This window comes from Leucoraja erinacea, chromosome 3, assembly GCF_028641065.1.
Source record: "Leucoraja erinacea ecotype New England chromosome 3, Leri_hhj_1, whole genome shotgun sequence".
Classification (NCBI taxonomy): Eukaryota; Metazoa; Chordata; class Chondrichthyes; order Rajiformes; family Rajidae; genus Leucoraja; species Leucoraja erinaceus.
Window position 1 is genome coordinate 8,930,208 of NC_073379.1, and position 25,649 is coordinate 8,955,856.

A 25,649-nucleotide genomic window follows, 5' to 3' on the forward strand; every position below is an offset into this window, starting at 1 on the left:
TTCCTACCTCTTAAAAACCGCCAAAATGTTGAATTTTTGCGCTGAAAAAAATTGTGGAAGTCATGGTAAGTGTGAGAGACGTACCCAACTTCAGAATTCCAAAAGTGAAGCGAAATTAAGGTAAAGAGAAGCGAGAGCTGAAGGGAGAACAGCAGCTAAAGTGCTTTTCTCACAGAGAGTGGTGAGTCTGTGGAATTCCCTGCCTCAGAGGGCGGTGGGGGCAGGTTCTCTGGATGCTTTCAAGAGAGAGCTAGATAGGGCTCTTAAAAATAGCAGAGTCAGGGGATATGGGGAGAAGGCAGGAACGTGGTACTGATTGGGGATGATCAGCCATTGAATGGCGGTGCTGGCTCGAAGGGCCAAATGGCCTACTCCTGCATCTATTGTCTATTGGTTAATGGTCTCAACTATGACAAGTCAAAATAACCATATCTTTAAACAATTCCATGCACATAATATATCAGTCTATAGAAGGGTCCCGACCCCGAAAATCTCTGGATAGTGCTAGTGTATGGGGTGATTGCTGGTCGTCACCGACACAGTGTGCCGAAGGGCCTCTTTCCGCGCTGTACCTCTAAACTAAACTAAAAGGAGTTAAGAGAAGAGTGTTTTATTGTCATATGGTCATAAGGTCATAAGTGATAGGAGTAGAAATAGGCCATTTGGCCCATCATGTCTACTCCATCATTCAATCATGACTGATCTCTCTTCCCCTCTTAACCCCATTCTCCTGTCTTCTCTCCTATTGACACCTGTACTAATCAAGAATCTATCTATCTCTGTCTTAAAAATATCCATTGACTTGGCCTCCACAGCCTTCTGTGGCAATGAATTCCGCAGATTCACCACCCTCTGACTAAAGAAATTCCTCCTCAACTCCTTCTTAAAAGAACGTCCTTTAATTCTGAGGCTATGACCTTGAGTCCTAGACTCCCACTAGTGGAAACATCCTCTCCACATCCACTCCAAGGATGTAATAACAAAAAGTGTTAAACAAGATTGAACAGAGTGCATGGATTTAAAGGAAATTCATATTTGATTGATCTGCTGGAATTCTTTGGCGATATAACTTGTGCAATAGAAAATGGGGAACCATGGACAGTGAATGAAGGAACTACAGATGCTGGTTTACCAAAGATAGACACAAAATGCTAGAGTACAAAGACATGATTGGAATTCAAGAATAGCTGGTACCCACCTGCACTGCAGTACACCATTAGTCAGCCTGCCAAACTGCGAAAAAAAAAATTCTGTCCAATATTCAATTCTCAAATCACATTGGTATATTTCCGCCAACTACACATTTGTGAAGCTTGGGGAGCTACTGTGTAGGACCTTGTCAAAAGTCAACAAATACACTGTCCACGGTTGAGTCTGAAGAAGGGTCACGACCCGAAACGTCACCCATTCCTTCTCTCCAGAGATGCTGCCTGTCCCGCTGAGTTACTCCAGCTTTTTTTGTCTATCCTCAAAACTATTCTACTGGTTCTGTGCTCACGGCTGAAGTGATGTGCCAGCCAATTCTCAAATCCATTCAGTATTCTGTGTAAAAATAATTTCCTGATTTGGAGACAGGGTACCATCTTCAAATGCATGGCTGACTGGCTGAGAGAGAGAGACAGTTGAGTGAATCGATGTCTGTAATTTGGTAGAAAAGTACTTCAAGTCATTTTAACATGCATGACATTAATTTTGTGATCTGCATCAAGGCTGTAATAGAATGCTTGACTTGTTTTTTCCGTTTACTCTTTCATTTTACAGATTTTATCCTGATGTATAGCACTTGAGACAAGCAATAATGGCAAAAAGAAAAGTTGCTTCTAAAGCATCGAACTTGCAGGTAATGCAAAACATAAGGCTTGAGGTGTGTGAGGTTTCATGTTTTATTTGCTGTATTTGACGTACCATATCATATTGGATCCTTGCCTTGTTACTTTGGTGATAGTTGTCACCAAATGCTAGTTAATCAAATATAAAACAGTTTCCTTAGTGTTCACATGTAAATGCCCAAACATACACACAGTATTATTCATGTTAAAATATTAATTGATTATCATAACATTTCAAATATGAATAATATTATGTATTGACATATTTTTGCTGACATCATGCAGCATTTGTAATTGCTAATAGTTATGGCAATGAAATTCTATTAGTATTGAGTATCAAACGAAATGGAAAAAGAGTTATTGACATGCAGATAATTTGGGGTAGAGATTTCCTCACAGGCTATGTCTGCTCCGTCAAGTGAAATTACATTTATTTTGAAGAGTTATTCTGGGGATTCTGAACAAGATGTGTCCATCATTCAACACTTGTAAAATAGATTAAATGGCAAAAGATTTCCAGATGTTGGAAACTGAAATAAAAAAAAAGAGAATGCTGGATATATTGAACAATCAATCAATCAATCAATCAATTTATTCATAACATACACAATAAAGTGCAGTGAAATGAATTTACCAGCAGCGGTACAATTAAAAAAGAACACACAATACACAATAAAAATTTAACACAAACATCCACCACAGCATTCTTCACTGTGGAAGGCACAAAGTACAGCCAGTCCTCTTCCATTGTTGCCCCATAGTCGGGGCCATAAACCTCCGCAGGTGCCGCTGCAGGCGGCCAGGTGTACAGGCCCTCTCGTCGGGACGGTAAGTCCTGAATCGGCGCATCCCTACCGGAGGCCGCGGCTTCAGGATGTTGTAGGCCGCAGGCCGGTGGTCGGAGCTTCTCCGGGGATCTCCGGCGAGGGATCCCGCTCCGGATGTTAAGTCCACGCCACCAGTTTGTGCTGATGATTCTGAACAGGTCAAGCAGTATCTGTGGAGGGAGAAAAATAGTTTCTCGATACACTCTAGGTCTTCTCTTTTCATTGATGCTATCTGTCTTTTTCAGTATTTCCACTATTTTATTCTTGTGGTAAGATAAGTTATGTGCCTGTCATTGCATTGCTGGTTGTGGAACTTGCTGCCACACATCTTTGAAAACATTACAGGAATACTTTGGCTTTGCAGAAACCATCATGCAAAGAGTTATATGAAAGTGAGCCTACTTTTCCTTTATCTACCACTCAACTATCAGTTATAGTTGGCCAGTCTTTTTGCCACAGGAATAATAATGAGCTGCATAACAACAGTTGGTATCAAGAAGAATTTTGACCAGAAGCTTGTCTGTTCATTTCCCTCCACGTGCTGAGTTCCTTCAGCAGTTCGATTTTTGATACCTCTAACTGTATATAAACTTTCCTCCTTTGCACCATCCTTGCTGCCAATTTCCCACTTTACTTTCTTGCGACATTTCCTTTACATACTCTTCCAGTTTTTATGCCAGTGCTTTTCCAGGCGCTCTCTTTTGTAAGCACTCGTCCATTATAATGGTGATTTATTATTATAAAACTACTCTGTACATCACTGAGCTACAGAACTATATAGCCCGAGTAACAGCGATGCAACAGCCCCAGACAAGCTCAATGCTTTCTATGCTCCCTATACAAAAGGGAGAACAATAATGTGCCCACATGAGCTCCCACATCACCTAAAGACGCTATGATTTCTAAGCTGCAACTTCACAAAAGGAAACTGATGGCAAATAAGTGATCCATTGTCCTTGCTTAAATGCTTTGTTCAGATTTTGCTTGCCAATAACTTCACACTGTAGGATTTGCAAGTATAACAATGCTACTGTGCTTTTTGAAGGGTAAAATAGCTGATTCTAGAAAATACAAAACCAACATGTGGGATTAGTAAAATAAATTATCAAGCCCCTTGTGATGACGATTTGATGTGGTGAAGGCTGTTGGCACGCTGGTTGTCATCGTTAAGTGTACAAGATGGTATGTTATGTTGCGGTTGCACAAGATGTGAGTGAGGCCTGCACTTGGAGTACTGTGTTCAGTTTTAGTCAGCCAGCTAAAGGAAAGATGCCATAAAGCTGGAATGAGTGCAGAAAAGATTTACAAGGATGTTGAGGGACTGAGTTATAGAGAGAGTTTGGGCAGCTAGGACTTTATTCATAGAATTGTAGAAGTATCAAGTAATGAGTGGCACAGATAGGGTGAATGCAGATCTTTTTCCCAGGATTTGGGAATCAAGAACTAGAGGGCATAGGTTTAAAGTGAAAGGGGAAAGTTTTAAAAGGAATAAGTGGGGGAAATCTATCACCCACAGGGTGGTGGGTGTTCGAGACGAGCTACAGACAAAATAGTTGAGGCAGGTACAATAAAAATGTTTAAAATACATTTTTATTGGCAAGCAAAATAGATAGGAATTCAGAAGGATACGAGTCAAATGTTGGCGAATGGGACCAATGTAAAAGGGCATCTTGATCGGCATGACAAGTTGGGCTGAATGACCTGTTTCTGTAGTCTAGGACTATTGACTAATATATTATATGATCATTTATTTTCAGACATTTTTTTGTTGTATACCGTTTTAACATTGACAAAATGAATTTAGTTCCGACATTTCTTCTTTTATAGGCTTCTAAAGCTGCAAGATCTAAAAAAGATGAACGAAATCAAGCAAAAAAAGGAAAGCCAAAGCCAAACACTAAAGCCAAATTGTCAGATCAAAGGAAGCTACAGTTTTCCCCAGACCTATCCAGCATTTTAAGAAATTCAGAAAGTCAAGAAGATGATGAACAAAATGATGTTTATGGTAAGGTGTTAATGATTGGGGAATACAATATAGTTGCTATGTTCTTCTGTGCAGTGATGTACAAATTGTGCTGCTTCTTTGATTTGCAACTGGCTTGATCATCTTGTGTGTCGTAAATATAATACAGACCACTACACAACATCAACAATGGACTGAGAAAGACTTCATAGATGTTGCGATGTAAATTGACAGATTCTAAACCCAAGTGTTGAGCTTATCAAATAGCAACAACTGCTTGCTGCATCAAAGTAGAGCTGTCAAACAAAATTTGGACTCGACTCGTGTAAAATGATACCAATGTAGGTAACATAAAGCTTGTCCAAAAAATGATGCTTTAAAGGTGAAGACAGAAAGAAAGCTGGAGAGGTTGGAGAAGAGTTTGAAGCCTCCTCAGCTGACGGCAGTCGTCAACAGGGGAGGACATTTTCTTTGATGATAGTCAAGAGGCCAGAAGATGAAAGGGGCAATGCTGTGTCTGGAAGGACTTGAAAACAAGGGTAAGAATTTCAGTCAAGATGGACAGTTGTGAATGGGGTAGAGCAGAGCAGCAGGTTTGGGTATCACCATGTGAAAATCAGCGACTAGCAGCATGTTGGAAGAATTGTGTCCAAAGTTATCAAAGGTATAGATGTTGGATTTCAAGAGCAAATGAGCAGAAGGAGAACAGAATTGGATGTATAAATAGAAATAAATTGATTTAACAATTGTGTGCATGGAATCAGTAACGAGTATAAAGTTATTCTGGTCTTCAGCCACTTGACACTGGCTTTGGTCTTCTGGGAACCATTATCTCCAAGGACCTTAAGAGGGGGGCTACCATCGACTCCACAGTCAAAAAGGCACAACGTAGGATGTACTTCCTACGGCAGCTGAGGAAGCACAATCTGCCTCAGGCAATGATGGTCCAATTCTACACGGCCATCGTAGAGTCTGTTCTCACCTTCTCCATCATGGTCTGGTTTGGCTCAGCCACCAAGCACGACACCTGGAGGCCGAAGCGAATTGTCCAATCAGCAGAGAAGGTTATTGGCTGCAACCTTCCCTCCATTGATGAACTGTACACTGCACTGGCCAGGAAGCGAGCGGGCAAGATCATCTCCGACCCCTCTCACCCTGGTAACAAACTCTTTGAATCACTTCCCTCTGGAAGGCGACTCCGGACTGTCAAAGCTGTCACAGCCAGACATAAAAACAGATTTTATCCACGAGTAGTTGCTCTACTCAACCGCCAAAAATCTGTAGCCTCCCTTTGATTTGGTATTTTGTTGGTTCACATGCTTGATCAATGGTGTTTTATCATTAATGTTTTATTATTATTTATGTTTAGTGTTTTCTGAGTCATTCGTAACTGTCACTGTATGTCATGTTGTTACGTGTGCGGAGCACCAAGGCAAATTCCTTGTATATGAATACTTGGCCAATAAACTTACTTACTTGTCCATAGCAGACTTCAACTGGAAATCTATTGCTGTACTAATGCATTTGGAATTGATTTCTTTGAATCAGCTAGATTTAACAAAAATAAACATGGGATTGGAGCTACAACAGACCACAGTCTGTTCGTATTGGTGGAAATGTGTCAGTCTCGATAACAATCAGCACGGGAGCACCTCAAGGCTGCGTGCTCAGCCCCCTACTGTACTCCCTCTATACTCATGACTGCGTAGCCGATCACAGTGCGAACTCCATCATCAAGTTCGTTGACGACATCACTGTTGTGGGACGTATCACTGATGGGGATGAGTCAGAGTATAGAAGAGAGATCGAGCGACTGTCCATATGGTGCCAGCACAATAACCTGACCCTCAACACCAGCAAAACCAAGGAACTGATAGTGGACTTTGGAAGGAGTAGGATGGGGACCCACAGCCCCGTTTATATCAACGGGTCAATGGTTAAAAGGGTCAAGAGCTTCAAATTCTTGGGCGTGCACATCTCTGAAGATCTTTCCTGGTTCGAGAACACTAATGCAATCATCAAGAAAGCTCATCAGCGCCTCTACTTCCTGAGAAGACTATGGAGAGTCGGTTTGTCAAGGAGGACTCTCTCTAACTTCTACAGGTGCACAGTAGAGGGCATGCTGACCAGTTGCATCGTGGCTTGGTTCGGCAACTTGAGCGCCCTGGAGAGGAAAAGACTACAAAAAGTAGTAAACACTGCCCAGTCCATCATCGGCTCTGACCTCCCTTCCATCGAGGGGATTTATCGTAGTCGCTGCCTCAAAAAGGCTGGCAGTATCATCAAAGACCCACACCATCCTGGCCACACACTCATCTCCCTGCTACCTTCAGGTAGAAGGTACAGGAGCCTGAAGACTGCAACAACTGAAAAAGCTACTTATTTAACTACTTAACCAGGTTCGCTTCTTAATAAACAGACACCACACAAACTGTTTCGTAGACCAGTTCAAAACTTTACTTAACATCGGCCGATGGAAGGGAGCGAGGATTCCAGCTAAGTGACCAATGTAGACACTCAACTGTCCCCAGTCCTCTTCCTCGAACAACAGAATTACATTGCTTTAAATAGGTTTTTTGTCCCCTTATCACATTCCACAGACATTAGTCATGGTCAGAAGTACTGGAAAAGGTTTCCACAGAATGCATCACATCAAACCTTTTTTTTACATGGTACAAGATATACTAAAAACATCGTATATCTTCTTTGTCACTTGGTCCCTCATAAACATAGACCATCTGTTTACAAAGATGTGACCACCTATGTCTCTCTTCCTCTATCACCTCCTCCCCCATAAACATTGGTCATTTGATCTCTACTTCAAAGATATCTTTAGCTGCTTCTCTCTCTGCCTGTCACTTGGGAGACAATGTTATAGGATTTATTATCTCCCACACCCACAACCTAAGGCAAGCCTAACTTGACACTAAATATAAGCTGTAAGCTAGCCCAGAAACCAATTTAATATCTTCTTATATTTTTAACTAAAACTCGGCTTCATCATTCCATCCTTTTATCAAAATTTTGATAACAACTACAGTCCTTCCTGAGTACATACGAAAGACCATAAGCATCTCATCAGACAAATTAATAGTACACTAGTAACCCAATCAATTCATAGTGGACAATCGTTTCACAAGTCCCTCCAAACATTTTAAATGGCCACCAACCTCCCCCGGACCTTACTACCATAGGACAGGAAAAGGATCATAAAAATTGCTCAGCCTTTATTCGGCTTCATTTGGAATTCCCTGTGTGCTGGTGTAACTGGTTCATGCTTCTCTTGTGTGACACTGCATTTGCAACATAACAATGCCCTGTCACAAATATACTGTTTCTTTAAAATACACCAGTGCCTTGGTTGTGGCAAAAACAGGTAGATTTAACTGGCCTTTGCAGACCTCTTACTGTCTGTAGTCAGGGTATCTTTGCTGCGCTTGTCATGTTTGACTTCAATCTTGTTTAAAAGGAGGTGTGTACCATCCTTTAAATGTGGGTTAGTCCGCAAGTTTGCCATTCTGAAGAAAGTTCAGTCCATGTGGGCTGGGCCACCCCAGAATAAAGGAACATCAATAGCCCATCGTCCTTGTTTCCACAAACTGTTCACAGTCAATCAAATGTATCCAGCGATGATGATCTTTCATCTTTACAGCAGTTCATGTTGTTAGCAACACTTGGTTGTTCTTTTCAATACAGTTTCAATTTCTTCTTGTCCCAGCACCCCCCGTCATCGTATAGCTTTTATGGCTCCCAGCAAAGCTCCTCCAACCTGGGAATGTAGATCTGGCAAGACATGGGTTAATTGCCGACCATACATAATTAGTTAATTGCCCAGGGCCTGTAAGTGGCTTCCCCCCACTCTCCAGGGGGTAGACACGGCAGCTTTTCCTGTATCAATAAAAAGTTGTGAATCTTGTTCACCAGCTTAGTTTCACCAGCACTTTTGTCTACTTTGATCCTCCATTCCTTCCTAACACTTCCCTGTGAATTTATTCTTTAATCCTATTATATCCGAAGAGGCTCTCTCCACCTAAATATTCAATTCTCCAAATATGTTCTCTTCCCCAATCTACTTTATCTTCTCACCTTTCATCCCTCATTGTGAGTTCCCTCAAACCTCCTTTTTTAAGTCATAAAACAATTTTTTCATCTACCTTCATTTCTCTCACACAGCCCATGCTTCAACATCTTTGTTTGCTTGAAAACAGTAATCTTGCTTCATTTGCATTTTAAAAGACAACCTCTGTTATCATATCAAAACAATCTTTTCCAAAAGAACTCATTCAGAATCAGTAATCAATAATACATTTACTTTTCTCTGTAATTTTGACATTTCCAATCTCATTTAACACTTTAATCGGGATGAGTCTTTTTTAAACTTGGTTCAAAAGATCTATAATCATCCAACACATTAGCACACCATAAACTTTGTAAATTTGCATTTTAAAGGACAACTTCTTAAAAAGTGACACACAACTTTGCTCATTGCTTCGAATTTCCCACATTCCACATACAAAAACATTGTTTTACAAGCAGTACATATACAAAAACATTGTGTTTTACCAGCAGTATATAATATTTCATTTTCAAAGACGTCTCTTTGTAATTTACTTTCCTTTTTTTTTTTTTTTAATTTCTTAGTTCTCATTTGATTGTTCTAAAACACACAATTTTAGGCCTACTGCTATTCCTAGCAATACTATAAGCCTCTTCCTTTATTTTCTCCTGGCATTCAAAAACAAATCACATTTCTTGGGTTTTGATGCTTTAGAGGAATTATATAAATCATTTATTTGAATGATAGCCATTGCATATCCATCATCAAGCTTTCTAATGTGGCTTGTCAGCCATCCCACTGCTCATAACTTCATAAATCCTTTTATTTCGATTTGAGAGTCCAATTTTGTATTAACCCACATCAAACTCAATGTAAAATTCCATCCATCCTATGTGGAATTTTCCCTAAAAGTGTCTTTAAAACAAGACTATTAATCAATCCCCTTAGTGTACAATACTCAATTCAACAATAAGCTTTTCCTTAGCTGGATCCTCAACATCATAGTTCTGAAAACCATTGTGTATATATTCTACAAATTTGTCCTTCACCTATAACTGATCATTCATTTTGTCGATCCTATATATGTAGATGATAGTACTTCATGCTTTTTCTATTTATCCATATCTGCATCTATTTTTTTAATTATGTTGTACTTAATGAATACACTACATTTCCACATTGCAGAGGGGATGAATTCCCAACAAAATGTCCACAAAGAGATTTAATGTACTGCCAAACCCTTGACAAAATTTGTTGATTCTTTTGCCTTTATTTAATTTTTCCTTACACAATTTCTATTAGAGAAAAGTAGGCCCAAATCCTCTATCGATTTCCTCCACAGATGCTGCCTGTCCCGTTGAGTTACTCCAGCACTTTGTGTTTTACTATTGCATTTACATTTTATTTGTGCTGTTAATTTATCTACCTTATTGCAATGCCGTACGCAATTAAGTACATTGCCTTATTTTTCCTCATTTTTATATACTCCAACCTAATTTACTACTTGTTTTTGTTTCCACTGCCTATTTATTTTGCTTTCCAGTTGTCTAATCTTTATTTTCCAACTTTCCTTCTTAAATTTCTTTTTGTTCCCATCCCACTGCCAAGCTAGTTTAAATTCTCCCAACAGCACTGGCAAACCTCTGTGGGGATAATGTTCCTGTGCTGCTGGGTACAACCTTTCCGATCTGTAGAAAGGTCCCTGGAGAATAGCCACAATGCTCCAGAAATCCAATTTTTTTTTTTTTCCTACTCATCCAATATCCATCCTTCTCATCTTATATATTAACTTATTTTGCTTATAAATATACTTTCAGCTGGGAATCCACATGTTGATTCAATTGCCAAGTTTGGGACATAACAAGGATTCTATCAGCTGAGACTGGAAATAACCTGGCAATTAGTCCCCAATTTTTTAGTTTAACAAATACAACGTGTTGCTAAAGAAAAAGGATTTACCTCCTGGGTAATTTTTGTCATTCTTAATCCCCATTGACGACTTTCCACCATCCCAATTTGTTCTCTTGGACCTTGCCTACAGTGATTGCTGTCAGATATTAAACGTTGTCCATCCATTTTTCTTTTACCAATAGTGGACAGACTGAGAGCTCTCACAACTGAACAACTAAATAATCTAAAATTGCCAGGCAAGTATTTTACACACTCACCCCAATGGCATTTCAATAAAAACCAATGTTGTAGGCATTAAAAAGGAATCAAATATATTCAAATAACAACTATTTAAGTTTAAACATAACAGATAGTTTAAACCCATGAGGGTATCCTAATTGGTTTGCCTGGATTATTTCATTGGCAAATTTTACATTCAGAGGCCTGCTTCAGTGCCTCTACAATTTTTTGGGTGCCACCACATTTCCTTTGTTATCCTATCATTCCCTCCTTACCAGCATGGGTAAGACGGGTAAAAATGTATCGTTATACACCAACTTGTCCAAGCGGGGTGTGCTGAATCAATGGCACAGCCCTCTTGTTTCCATAGTTATTATTATATACAAGAGGCGTCCCTCTGTAATGTACATACCTCCCTCATGTTTGGCAGGACCGTTCTATTTGCTAGTATCTGTTTACCAGATGTCACCACATTTGGATGTACAGGCTGCTTGCTTGGATACACTATCAGCAACCCATTGCCTTTTGCTATAGGGTCCCCAGCACCAGTGTGTGCAGTACATTTAATAATGATCAGCTGTTCTGGTAGCATCAATGCCTTAAACAAATTACACACAGAAAGGCATTCCCGTGCTCCCAATCCTGGAGAGCTTTGTAAGGTCAGAACTTCAAGTTATAGGGATGTTACTGATGGAACTGTCCCAGGTAAAGATGCCATTGCTACTGGTAGGGCATAGGGAGGTGGACATCTCACAAGATTATCTAACTCCTCCTCATTTTCATTACCAAATAGGGTCGTCGTGCCAGACATGAAGTCTCCTCCAGAGGATTTACCAGTACTGGGTTTATTTTTTACGAACCATCACCTGTTTCTCACCTCCTGTCTGTCTTTTAATTCTATTCTCTTGTTCCTCTGCCCACTGGCATTCTAGTTGCAATAATTTCCATCCTTTCCTAGTGCTATCCTAGTTTCTTAACTCTATCTAGCAAAGGTTACAAAACTGTGAGATTTAAAAAAAAAAATCAAATCTGCAATTTATCCCATCAGATAAAGCATAACAATAAGTTTAATTTGACACCTAATTCACTTTCATATCTCAAGTAATAAAAAATTATGGCCATTTTCATACTCGGAAATTAGCATCTTGTTCCCTATTGATTTTCTATGGACATAACAAAAAAACTGTGATCATGGACCGTCAAAAGCCCATAACCTTCTTAAAAATTAAGAGAACTGAATGAAATTTTCAGTTATCATAGATTGAACCATTCTGACACAAATATAAAATAATCTTACTTGGATGACCTGAAATTAAAAGCATATAATTAGTTAGTTACCCAATTGTAGCTAATTTCAAACTTCAATTACTAGATCCAAACATATATCCATTTCTTAATAAATGATTAACATTTTTAAACAGCCTAAGTGTCCAAATTATATTCACAAATAATTCACAATAAAACATGATTTTTAAATCTCATTTACATCAATTTATAGGCCAAATGGAAGGAATTTAGTGTTCAATTGCTGTAAATTAAAGTCTATTTTAAATCGGCTTTCTAGTGCGTTCCTGTGAAGAAAAATACTGCGGGATATAAAAAGCCCAAAATGAGCTACTCGCAAGAGAAAAATTTACAGGGTTCTTAAGAAGCCCCTTTTAATGTAAAAAATAAAGTACATACCGGTACTTGTTTGCTTTATAAAACCCTGGGACTGCGAGAGGTCGAGGATCTAGCGAATGACCTCCAAACTACTACAACCACCATACAAGGCCATAAAAACCAATAACACCCTTTGCGACGGGGTCCCCCAGCGATTCTCCGTTAATGATGCACTAGGCTGAACATTTTCGACTGCAACAGCCCAGTAAAAATCGCGTTTTAAACCTGCCCCCTCTAAACAGCGCCAAAAGCACGCACACGGCCTGGGCAGATTCTCATTGACGATTCAGGTAGGTTTTGTAACATACCTACTCTATCCCCTTCTTACATTCAGTATCCATCCAACTTCGAACTCTACTCTCCTCATGCTTCTCCTCTGTTCCTGATTTCCATGTTTTAATTCCTTTCTTCCATTTCTGTCCTGTCTTCCTTTCCCATATCAACACCTCTGCTTATTTAATTGTCTCAACATTCCATGTGCCCCCTACTGGCCAGGCTTCATCCCCCAACCGTTTGGTCAACTTGTAACTTAACATTCTAAATTTCTTATTATACATAGGATTCAAATAACACATATATTGGACCGGTATCCAGAGCATTCCCCATAGATAGATAGAAAGAGAGAGAGAGAAAAAGACTTCTTAATTCCGAATCGTTCCAAATATATCAACCAGGCCGACCCACTAAATGAGACCCCAGTTTCTCAATTTGGCTGACTTTTTAATTCCTTAATATACGACCCAAGTGTCTCAACGAAGCAGACCCGCTAACCGAGACCCCAGTTTTTTTTCAACTTGGCAGACTTCTTAATACTGTAATATACAACGTCACTTATTTCTCAACCCGACAACTCTTCGGATGTCTCAATAAGCCAGACACACACCTCAACCCCCGTATCTCAACCCGACAAATCACGGATATCTCAACAAGGCTGATGAGCCCTTAGTAGAGAGAGAAAAAGAGAAAACAAAGAGAGATAGACAGAGAGAGGAACCACTCACGTCCTTCTTAACAATATACATAAGACCTTTCTTAAAAATACATACACAATTCCGTCTTAAAAATACATACACAATCCCTTCTTTAAAAAAAAACCCATATAAAGCCCAACTGGTCTTACCTTTGTCTGTTGTCTAAGAACCTCGGCAGGGAACCAATTCAATTTCTGATGAAGGATCACAGATGTTCCCGGGAGTTTCTAGGGAGTCGGTCTTACAAGGGGACCGATAGAGCTCAGTTATCTCCCTTCCAATCCCGGCAACCTCCGCAACCTCTTGCACAGTCAGCCGTTGATGTGGTCCCAGCGAGGCCTGCATAACTACGCCAATGAAAAAGCTACTTATTTTAACTACTAAACCAGGTTCGCTTCTTAATAAACAGACACCACACAAACTGTTTGGTAGACCAGTTCAAAACTTTACTTAACATCGGCCGATGGAAGGGAGCGAGGATTCCAGCTAAGTGACCAATGTAGACACTCAACTGTCCCCAGTCCTCTTCCCTCGAACAACAGAATTACATTGCTTTAAATAGGTTTTTTGTCCCCTTATCACATTCCACAGACATTAGTCATGGTCAGAAGTACTGGAAAAGGTTTCCACAGAATGCATCACATCAAACCTTTTTTTTACATGGTACAAGATATACTAAAAACATCGTATATCTTCTTTGTCACTTGGTCCCTCATAAACATAGACCATCTGTTTACAAAGATGTGACCACCTATGTCTCTCTTCCTCTATCACCTCCTCCCCCATAAACATTGGTCATTTGATCTCTACTTCAAAGATATCTTTAGCTGCTTCTCTCTCTGCCTGTCACACTTGGGAGACAATGTTATAGGATTTATTATCTCCCACACCCACAACCTAAGGCAAGCCTAACTTGACACTAAATATAATTTAACTAAAACCCCCACAGTGTGTATACCTGGCTCGGACAAAATTGATTATATAACCTATTACGGTATTTGACACATGTGTGATCTATTTTTATTACTGGACACATTGATCTGTTTTTGTAGTAAATGCCTACTATGTTCTATGTGCTGAAGCAAAGCAAGAATTTCATTGTTCTATCAGGGACACATGACAATAAACTCACTTGAACTTGAACAATGAGTAGTTCCTAAGCCTATTGCCTGCTTGTGCTGGATTTAACACAAGATGTCACCAGAGAGCTGTTTTATAATTGGGGAACAGTTCCTTGAGTATTTTGTAACTAAAAATCGCTTAACAGCTGCTTTAAAGTGATTTTGAGGGTTTGTTTAGAACTTATCCCACTGTTTAACGTAAAGTTTACAAGTGCTTAACATTCTGTTCCATTGTTTCTAATCAAATTCTGTTCCATTTAACTTTGGCATGTGCAATTTGGGCCAAAGAGCCTATTTCCACGTTGAATGACTGTATAGATTTGTGATTAATGCAGATATGGTCATAGAGTTGTACAAAGTATGACTTTCTAATTTATACAAATAGCAGCATGTAGATTCAAAACAAAAGATAACAAGAGTTGTGGTGGACTAGAAGACTTATGGGCCTGTCCCACATAGGGGATTTTTCAGGCGCCTGCCGGTCGGTGACTGTCAAGTCATAGCAGGTCGCTGAAAAAACGGCGACTGGAATGGCGACTGTCAGAGTGGAACATACACACGCACACGCACATCGCTTCGTTCACCAGCCAGTTATGCAGGCGGGGGGAGCGCTGTCTGAGTGAAATTAACATGGTGCAAAGCCAATGTGATACCAATGACACACCATGATGGCGCTGTAATTAAGACGGTGAAAGCACGGGAAGGGTCACTTAAGTCTTTTAAAAGAGGGGGAGATGGGGTGGGGAGAAGGAGTGGAGACAACTTTTAAGAAGCCAGAGATACACAGCTGGGATGCTCGGCGGACATTGGTACGGCAACTTGAGCGCCCTGGAGAGGAAAACTACTGTTTATGGGTGTTTTTCAATGAACCAATGAAATTCGTCGGTCAGCACCGGCGAGAACCTACGACAACCTACGACCTCCTGGCGACCCGCTACCACTGCACCTACGGCACGAGAATTCTCGCTACTCTCCATGGCGGCTTCATTCTGGTCGCCGCTAATTTTTCAACATGTTCTGAGAATGCGGGAACTCCTCAGGACCATGAAGTCGACTCCTCGGCAATCACCCACGAACATGTGGCGACTGCAGTCTCCTGTAGTTGCATAAGTGGGACTACAGGAATACCTTTAAGAAATTAATTTTTGATGAATTCCACAGTGTTTCTGCTTGTGAGGAAGAGCAAGTGGAAGCCAGTAATACAAAAACTGCGAGAAATCAAACAGGAATTTTAAGGAAAGCTGGGAGTTGCTGTTGGAAGACAAACAGAATAGAGAATCTAAGATAAACATTTGAAGGAATCAAGAACCAGAGGAAATGAGTCTAAGGTAAGAGGGGAACGAGGAACCTGAGGGGCGATATTTTCACAGAATGTGGTGGGTATATGGAATGAGCTGCCAGAGGAGTAGGTGAAGCAGGTACTATAACAGCATTTTTACAGTCACTTGGACAGGTACTTGGATAGGAAAGGTTTAGAGAGATGTGGGCCGATGGTGGCAAATGGAACTAACTTAGATAGAGCATGTAGTTGGGCATGGACAAGTTGGGCTAAAGGGCCTGTCTCTGCTGTATGACTCATTTGGGTCGCGTAAGTGGCAACAACATAATACTTCCTGATGAGCTCAATGCCTTTAATGCAGACTGAAAGGGAGAACAATGACACATCTACTGGTTACCTACTGACCCTTGATCTTGGCTTTAAAGGCTGACATCCGAGCATACTTCAAAAGGTTGAATCTATGCAAAGCGTCACATTCTAAATGGCATACCTGGTCAAGTGCTAAAAATCTGTGCAGATCAACTAGCTAGTGTATTCAAGAACATCATTAACCTCTTGCTTCAGCAGACTGAGGTTCCCACCTGCTTCAAGGATGCATCTATCGTGCCAGTGCCCACGAGCATGGTGACTTGCTTCAATGACTATTGTCTGGTACCCTTACCACCGTAATGAAGGGCCACGAGAGATTGGGTATGGCACAAATCAATTTCTCTCAGAAATGACCTTGATCCATTTCAATTTCCCTACATATTACCAGCAAATACTATCTCACTTGCTCTTCGCTCTGTTCTGGACCATCTGGATAGCAGGAACTTGTACGTCAGGCTGCTGTTCATTGACTACAGCTTTGCGTTCAACACCCTCCATGTTCAAAACCCTTCTTCCTCCAAACATATCCACCATGCTTCTCACCAAGTTGTCAGACCTGGGCCTCTGCATCTCCATTTCTCATCATGATGAAACTGAAACCCTAGTCGTTCCCTTTTCTCCTACCTTTGGCAGAAGATACAGGAGCTTGAACATTCAGTTGAGAATGTTTCTTCCCAATGTTATCTGACTCATGGGGGAATTGTTTATTCACACCCCATTCCCAGACATTCTGCGCACACACCACATGGAAAATAATGATTTAGCGCAATGCTTTACACCATCTTTGCAAGGACACTTAGAGATGGCCAATAATTCCTAGTCTTGTCCACATCACATGAATTACATGTAAATGTAATACATACAGATGAATGTATAATAATCAATAACACAATAAACTAATAACCATAATACCAGGTGACCATAGTAGTACACTCCAAACTCCATAGTGCAACCAAAGACACAGACCTTTGCAGATCATAGTTGCTGAGGCTTATGTTGTGTAATGTTCAAGAGTCTGATGGTTGCTATGACACAGAAATCTAATCACAGATATTTAAACAGTGCTGTGCATTCCAAAAGCAATTGCTAATGTTAACATGAGCACGGTCTTTGAGCTAATTGCATTGCATTTGCACAAATAGCAGAATGAAAACGCAGCATTTTACAAATGTGCAATCTTAATTTCCTCTAATTCTACTGGTAATCAAAATTGACATCATCTGATTCAGTTTACAATAATTACTCTCTGCATCCTAATCCAACATTCAGATCAGTTCATTGTCATGTTCACCCAAGTGCAATGACATTCCTTGTTCAAATGAAGTTTGCAGAGTAAATACCATACACGAATGATAAATATTTAAATAAATATGTGCAAAATTAGAATATGCCAAAGAGTATTATAGTAGTATAATCATGGAATAACTAAAAAAGGTAGAGTTAAGAGTAACAGTGCATACCTTGAGTTTTGGATATTGTGATTGTTATGCGGTGAACCCAAAGACAAATATATAAATAAAGATTTAAGATGAATGATAGATGCAATAATTAACAGGGACTAAAGATTGAAATTAGCTACTGGCTATAATCTTGCATATTTACATGTAAATGTTTATTAATATGCACTGTCCCTGTTTTAAAAAAAATAAACAAACAATTAATGAAATTACACTTCATAAATTACTTTCCATTCTATCATAGTGATTGAGTCATACAGCATGGAACCAGCCCTCGGCCTAATTTGCCCATGGTGACTAAGCTGCCCCATCTATACTAGTCCAACTTGCCTGTGTTTAGCCCATATCCCTCTAAACCTGTTCTATCCAAGTACCTGTCCAAATATCTCTCAAATGTTGTTATAGCCCCTGCCTCAACTACTCCCTCTTGCAGCTCGTTTCATACACCAAAGAGCCTATGTGTGAAAAAGTCACCCTTCAGGCCTCTCTCACCTTTGCCCCTCTCACCTTAATCCTCGGTCCTCCAGTTCTTGATTCCCATACACTGGTTAAAATAGTCTGTGTATCTACTCTGTCTATTCACCTCATGATACACCTCTGTAAGATTAACCCTCATCCTCCTGTGTCCAAGGAATAAAGTCCTAGCCTGCCCAACTTCTCCCTATAGCTCTGGCTCCGAAGTCCTGGCTACATCCTCCTAAAGGGCCCGTCCCACTTGGCGATTTTTTTCGGCGACTGCCGGCGTCATATCAGGATTGCCAAAAGATTTTGAACATTACAAAATCCAGTGGCGACAAAAAAAATGTTGTGACACTTGAAACGCCTTGCGTCAATACTTCGTCATGCCGCATAACGCAGTGACTTTTTCGGTGACGTGATACTTCTGTCAATTATGCCTGTAGTCGCCGAAAAAATCGGCAAGTGGGACAGGCCCTTAAATCTCTTTTCAGTTTAATAACATCTTTCCTATAGCAGGATGACCAAAACTGAACATAATACTCCAAATGTGTCCTCACCATTTGTATCTGTTGAATATATTGATGTTGAATATGACTCTAGTTTTATGAGTACATATGTTCAGTTCTATTTTCAACTGATCTTCGTCAAGGCTGTATCTGTTTTTGTAACATAATCTCTGCTCTGTGACGTTGTTCATTGTTGAACCGAGTCAAAACACAGTTACTGCAGATTTGTGGGGAAAATAATCTGCTTGATTGAAATTAGCTACTGGCTATAATCTTGCATATTTCTGTTGATCGCATGGGCAAAATACATTGGCAGGTGTAATTGTAAAGGCAATGATTTGACTAGGTACGATTTTGAGAATCATTGAGCTGGAACTTAAACAGTGCATTGCTGTCAGTTGAACTTTTAAATGAGGTTACTGTATTGAAATAATGTATTTAACTGATGTTATGGAATTGATGGGAATAACTCTGTCCCCAGCAGCAGCCTTTGGCCTGGGACCCCAGAGTCCAGCATAGTAAAAGCCCTGTCCCACAGTACGAGTTCATTCCAAGAGCTCTCCCGAGTTTGCCCTGATTCGAACTCGGAGATTTACAGTAATGGCAACTTGTTGGTACTCGGGGCTCTCGTGGACATTTTTCAACATATTGAAAAATCATCACGAGTCTTCCCGTGCTTACATGCCGTTAGCGAGTCTTCCCGAGTACCTGCCGTTAGCGTTACGAGCCGCTAAGGGACGTCCCCGAGCTCCGACGTACCCACTACATTCTCCGTGCTTACCACATGTTTGATTTTTTTAAAACTCGGGAGAGCTCTTGGAATGAACTCGTACTGTGGGACGGGGCTATAAACTGCATGCTTGGAACTTATATGGTTGACAAGCAGATTTTCTGGACTACTAAGTAATCTTCCTTCCCTTTTGTAAGAAGGTACAGTGTATTACAGTAATTTTCCAGTCCACCGGATAGGTTTTAAAAGAAGCATGGGAACCACTGCCCAGTGAGTTTAAAGGGAGCACGTTATCGGGCCAATGGCGATGGAAAGAGTGTGACAATATTGTCCCTGGTGAATGGAAAGGGAGTGCAGTAATGAGGGCTCATTGATGGGAAAGAGACCAGGGTAAACTTCAGCCAGATGCCAGAACCATGGGGATACAGGTATTTGGTCAGATGGCAGACTATAAAAGCTCTGATGACATTTAGGAAATAGTACCAGGTGCCCACAAAGTGGATACTCTGCTTTAACGACATCGATTATCTCAGAGTAATGGTCTGAAGAGCAGGGCAGAATTGTACCTTGAGATCTTCCACTAACATCTATTTCAGCTGTGTTTCAAATAATTGGTCCTTGAGAACTTGGTTATCATTTAAAACAAAAATGAACAGAAGATGTTTCCTAATGTTTTCCAATTGCTTATTTGTCTTAACTTTTTGTTTGTAGATAACCCATTGCACAGCACAGCCGTGTTTTCTGGTGATTTGGAAGAGAATGACGAAAATGATAAAGGGGATGAATATCTTGCACCAAGTTATGGACGTGAGAAGCCTATTCGGCAGCCTGGTGAAAAAGTCACGAATAAAAAAGGGTAAAATTATAGATGGATCTTTACTTCCCTCCACAGGACTGAGAAAACTTAAAGTGTCAGACTGTAGCACTGTTCCAATTGCTCACTTGCACTATGTATCATAAATAAAAGATTTAAAACTTAAAAATAGATATGATTTGTTTCAGTTAGTTACTTAGTTTTCTTATAGCAGGCTGAGGCACGCAGCTGAGCCTTTTTTAATCTCTCCTGAGTTAGTTGATTTTGGCCACGACAAAAGTGAGGGCATGGCAAATAACATTCACAGAGGAGGTGAGAGGAACAATCAACCATTGTTGTTCAAGAAGGAACTGCAGATGCTGGAAGATCGAAAGTACACAAAATTGCTGGAGAAACTCAGCGGGTGCAGCAGCATCTATGGAGCGAAGGAAATAGGCTCGTTTCGGGCCGAAACCCTTCTTCAGACTTCAGAATTAACCATTGTTTCTGTTTGTGATTTCTTAACACTTGCTAAAGAGCTTGTATGGATGCTTAATAAGGATATAGACAATAGGTGCAGGAGTAGGCCATTTGGCCCTTCGAGCCAGCACCGCCATTCAATGTGATCATGGCTGATCATCCCCAATCAGTACCCCGTTCCTGCATTCTCCCCATATCCCCTGACTCCGCTATTTTTAAGAGCCCTATCTAGCTCTCTCTTGAAAGCATCCAGAGAACCTGCCTCCATCGCCCTCTGAGGCAGAGAATTCCACAGACTCACCACTCTCTGTGAGAAAAAGTGTTTCCTCGTCTCCGTTCTAAATGGCTTAATCCTTATTCTTAAACTGTGGCCCCTAGTTCTGGACTCCCCCAACATCGGGAACATGTTTCCTGCCTCCAGCGTGTCCAAACCGTTAACAATCTTATATGTTTCAATAAGATCCCCTCTCGTCCTTCTAAACTCCAGAGTGTACAAGCCCAGCTGCTCCATTCTCTCAGCATATGACAGTCCCGCCATCCTGGGAATTAACCTTGTAAACCTACGCTGCACCCCCTCAATAGCAAGAATGTCCTTCCTCAAATTAGGGGACCAAAATTGCACACAATACTCCAGGTGTGGTCTCACTAGGGCTCTGTACAACTGCTTTGCTCCTATATTCGATTCCTCATGTTATAAAGGCCAACATGCCATTCGCTTTCTTCACTGCCTGCTGTACCTGCATGCTTACTTTCATAGACTGATGTACATGGACCCCCAGATCCCGTTGTACTTCCCCTTTTCCCAACTTGACGCCATTTAGATAGTAATCTGCCTTCCTGTTTTTGCTACCAAAGTGGATAACCTCACATTTATCTGCATTAAACTTCATTTGCCATGCATCTGCCCACTCCCATCCTGTCCAAGTCACCCTGCATTCTCATAGCATCCTGCTCACCGTTCACACTGCCACCCAGCTTTGTGTCATCTGAAAATTTGCTAATGTTACCTTGAATCCCTTCATCCAAATCATTGATGTATATTGCAAATAGCTGCAGTCCCAGCACTGAGCCTTGCGTTACCCCACTGGTCACTGCCTACCATTCTGAAAGGGACCCGTTAATCCCTACACTTTGTTTCCTGTCTGCCAACCACTTCTCTATCCATGTCAGCACTCTACCCCCAATACCATAAATGACACAGCTCGGATACAACCACTTTGAAACCTGTACTGTTCAGATGAATATATAAGAATGACCAAGTTACTTGAAATTGGCTTATTTAAACCTTATTTTGCTTGGTGTTGCCAGTGTGCCTGCAGACCTGAACTGATCCTTAATTTTTCCCATCATCAGTCTGAAGAAGGGTCTCGATCCGAAACGTCACCTGTTCCTTTGCTCCGTAGATGCTGCCTCACCCGCTGAGTTTCTCCAGCACTTTTGTCTACCTTTAATTTCACCCAACTCAGAAGGCTGAAGACTCTGGCCACAGATTCCAGTCCTGAACCAGAACCAGATAGTTTCCTATTTCCATCGCTCCATAGATGCTGCTGCACCCGCTGAGTTTCTCCAGCACTTTTGTCTACCTTCGATTTTCCAGCATCTGCAGTTCATTCTTAAACACCAGATAGTTTACACCATATAGTGTATTTTTTGGCTTTGCATTCATTGATCTTTAAGGCCAACACATCCAATATCACCCCTACTTTCATCTTTATTATGTTTTGTCTTCATGCGTACCTCGACTTTCTGACAGTAAACCATAAACGCACTTCTATTGTGTCCATGTCCATCTATTTCAGTGTTCTCCTTTTTGGCCTCTTGCCTTTCATTCTTCATCAGCTCCTTGTCCAGTATTCTGCCATGGTATCCTGTTCTTTGCAAAGACGTAATTGCCTTTTCTTCAAAGTCTAGCTGGCTTGCTCAAAATCCATGTGCTTCACTGTACATCGATTCACAATTCTTGCCCCTTATAAATGAATGTTTCTCCTTTTCTCATCATAACCGTACAATCTTTTCACCTTCAATATTATCTCCAGAATTCTGATCCTGATTTGAACCTTTGATCAGATGAGTGATGAAGTCGCTCCTGACATAGCAGTCTAAAAAAAATCTCAATCCTTTTCATTTCAACCTGCATTTACGATATGTAAGCATCCTGTCTTCATGGTGCCTGTCCTCTATATACCTATTGACAAAACATTTGAAACTTTTTGACATTAAAATCTTGCTGGAAATCTGAAATAAAATGTAAAAAAAGAATCAAAATACTCAGCAAGTCAGTCCGCGTCGGTAGAGAGAATGTCAGTTAATGAGGCATTTTAGGTCGATAACCATTATTCTAGTTACTAGTAAGTGTGAGTGAGTAATCTGTATCACTTCTGAGCCCAGAAAACTTCTCAAAGAAGTCCCACTCATCGCAACATTTCTATTTGTTGTTATTAGCTTGTTAACCTGAAATGGTTTATATTCAGCACTTTTTAATGGTTATTTTGATCGTTTTTGCTTTCTGCTATTTTCTTTTTGGTGTTATTGACAGCTGGCAAAATCTAGATGGCAAAATCTGTTTCTGCAACAAATATAAATGGATGAAATAGAAAGTGAACAAAGAAAAAAAAATGTTTAAGAAGGAACTGCAGATGCTGGAAAATCGAAGGTAGACAAAAATGTAGGAGAAGCTCAGCGGGTGCATCAAGCAGATCTATGGAGCGAAGGAATAGGTGACGTTTTGGGTCGAGACCCTTCTTCAGACCGTCATCTATTCCTTCTCTCCATAGATGCTGCCTCACCAGTTGAGTTTCTCCAGCATTTTTATCTACCTCTTAAAGGAAAAAAAATGCTTGTTTTCTAGTCTTACACATCTTGTGTAGAGAAAGTGTCAGTTACCTCATCCGAATAATATGATTATTATTTATTTGTTCGAGGAAAGTGGGTTCACAGGCTGAGTCAGCATGTAATTGTCCATCCTTAACTGCTCTTGAGAAAGTGGTGGTGAGCTGCAGCCTTGAACCACTGCAGTCCTTGAGATGTGCATTCACTCACAATGCTGTTACTCGTAACTAATATAAAGAACCCGATACGTTTAAATCAATAAGTTCTTAAGTCATAGGAGCAGAATTTGGCCCATCAAGTCTACTCTGCCATTCAATCATGTTGATCTATCTTTCCCTCTCAACCCCATTCTCCTGCCTTCTCCCCATAAACTTTGACACCCTTAAGGCCCTGTCCCACTGTACGAGATAATTCAAGAGCTCTCCCGAGTTTAAAAAAAAATCAAACTCGTGGTAAGCACGTAGAATGTACGTAGCGGCTACGCCGGAGCTCGGGACGTCTCTTAGCGGCTTTAATGCTAACGGCAGGTACTCGGTAAACGCGATAAGCTCGTGAAGACCCTGGATGAACTGTAGGCTCGAGCATCGCCTAACACCATCATCAAGTATGCAGACGATACAACGGTGATTGGCCTCATCAACAGCATGAGTCGGCCTACAGGGAGGAGGTCCAGCTCCTAGCAGCATGGTGCGCTGACAACAACCTGGCCCTTAACTCCAAGAAGACCAAGGAGCTCATTGTAGACTTCAGGAAGTCTAGGGGCGGCACGCACACCCCCATCCACATCAACGGGATGGAGGTGGAACGTGTTTCCAGCTTCAGGTTCCTGGGGGTCAACATCTCCAATGACCTCTCTTGGACCCACAATACCTCAACTCTGGTCAAGAAGGCTCACCAGCGTCTCTTCTTCCTGAGGAGACTGAAGAAGGTCCATCTGTCTCCTCAGATCCTGGTGAACTTCTACCGCTGCACAATCGAGAGCATCCTTACCAACTGTATCACAGTATGGTATGGCAACTGTCTCCGACCGGAAAGCACTGCAGAGGGTGGTGAAAATTGCCCAACACATCACCGGTTCCTCGCTCCCCTCCATCCAGTCTGTCCAAAGCAAGCGTTGTCTGCGAAGGGCGCTCAGCATCGCCAAGGACTGTTTACCCTCCTACCATCCGGGAGGCTCTACAGGTCTCTCCGTTGCTGGACCAGTAGGTTCAGGAACAGCTTCTTCCCTGCGGCTGTCACACTACTCAACAATGTACCTCGGTGACTGCCAATCACCCCCCCCCCCCGGACACTCCTCCCACAGGAAAAACACTATGACTGTATGCATGTAAATAGATTTATTTATTGCTCATATTCTATGTCACTCTTCCAGGGAGATGCTAACTGCATTTCGTTGTCTCTGTACTGTACACTGACAATGACAATTAAAGTTGAATCTGAATCTGAAGATTTTTCAACATGTTGAAAAATGTCCACGAGGACACCGAGTACCTACGAACGGCTGTTACCGTAATTCTCCGAGTTCGAATCAGGGGAAACCCGGGAGAACTCTTGAATTAGCTCATACAGTGAGACATTAAGAATCTGTCAATAGATGCTGTCAGATCGACTGTTGTTTTGAAGATTTGTTTGTCTTTACCCTCTTGATTCAATTTCTGTGTATATCTGTAGGCTTGGCCTCCTTGCTCGCATATCTGAAGGTGTGGGAGGAACGGAAAGAGAGATGGACACAGAAGATAACAGTGAGGAATCAAATGAGAGTAGTTTGGAAACTGCTAAAAAGGTACTTCCTGCAAAATCATGTGGGAATAGGTCTTTACATGAATTTACTAGATTAACAATATCTGTTCTCGTGTGGTCAAAGGATTGTTTTTCCATTAAATATAATTCCATGAAAGGTTTTTGCGTGCTGCCTCCTTCCAACAGCTCCACCTCCTCCACCACTACATCAGTGTTAAAGAATACAAAAAGGTTCTGGAATGAAGATAACTTTAGTGCAAGGATGACCAGGGGTTGTCTACCATGAGAGAGTGCAGTGGAGATTCACCAGACGTTTGAAGGGCATGTTCCTGTGCTGCACTCTTCTATGTTTTGGGGATATTTTCCTTGTGGTAAAGGAGGCTGAGGGAAGGCGACATAGAGGCATAAAAAAATAATCTGGGAAGTAGTAAGAAACTTTTTCCTGTG

General features: G+C 41.0%; 1 protein-coding gene across 3 annotated transcripts in view; it reads left to right on the forward strand.

The window, feature by feature from the left end:
• The window catches only part of cenpu (centromere protein U), a 38,760-nt gene that overhangs the window by 1,329 nt on the left and 11,782 nt on the right, over positions 1–25,649 (forward strand). For 2 of the 3 annotated variants that reach the window (XM_055632030.1, XM_055632028.1), the window contains exons 2-5: positions 1,762–1,840; positions 4,484–4,661; positions 20,072–20,216; positions 25,134–25,245. In XM_055632030.1, the coding sequence (XP_055488005.1) occupies positions 1,799–1,840; positions 4,484–4,661; positions 20,072–20,216; positions 25,134–25,245 (477 nt within the window). In that variant the 5' untranslated portion in view covers positions 1,762–1,798. Of the gene's footprint in view, positions 1–1,758; positions 1,841–4,483; positions 4,662–20,071; positions 20,217–25,133; positions 25,246–25,649 lie in introns of all 3 variants that reach the window. The other variant, XM_055632029.1, reaches the window with a different exon arrangement.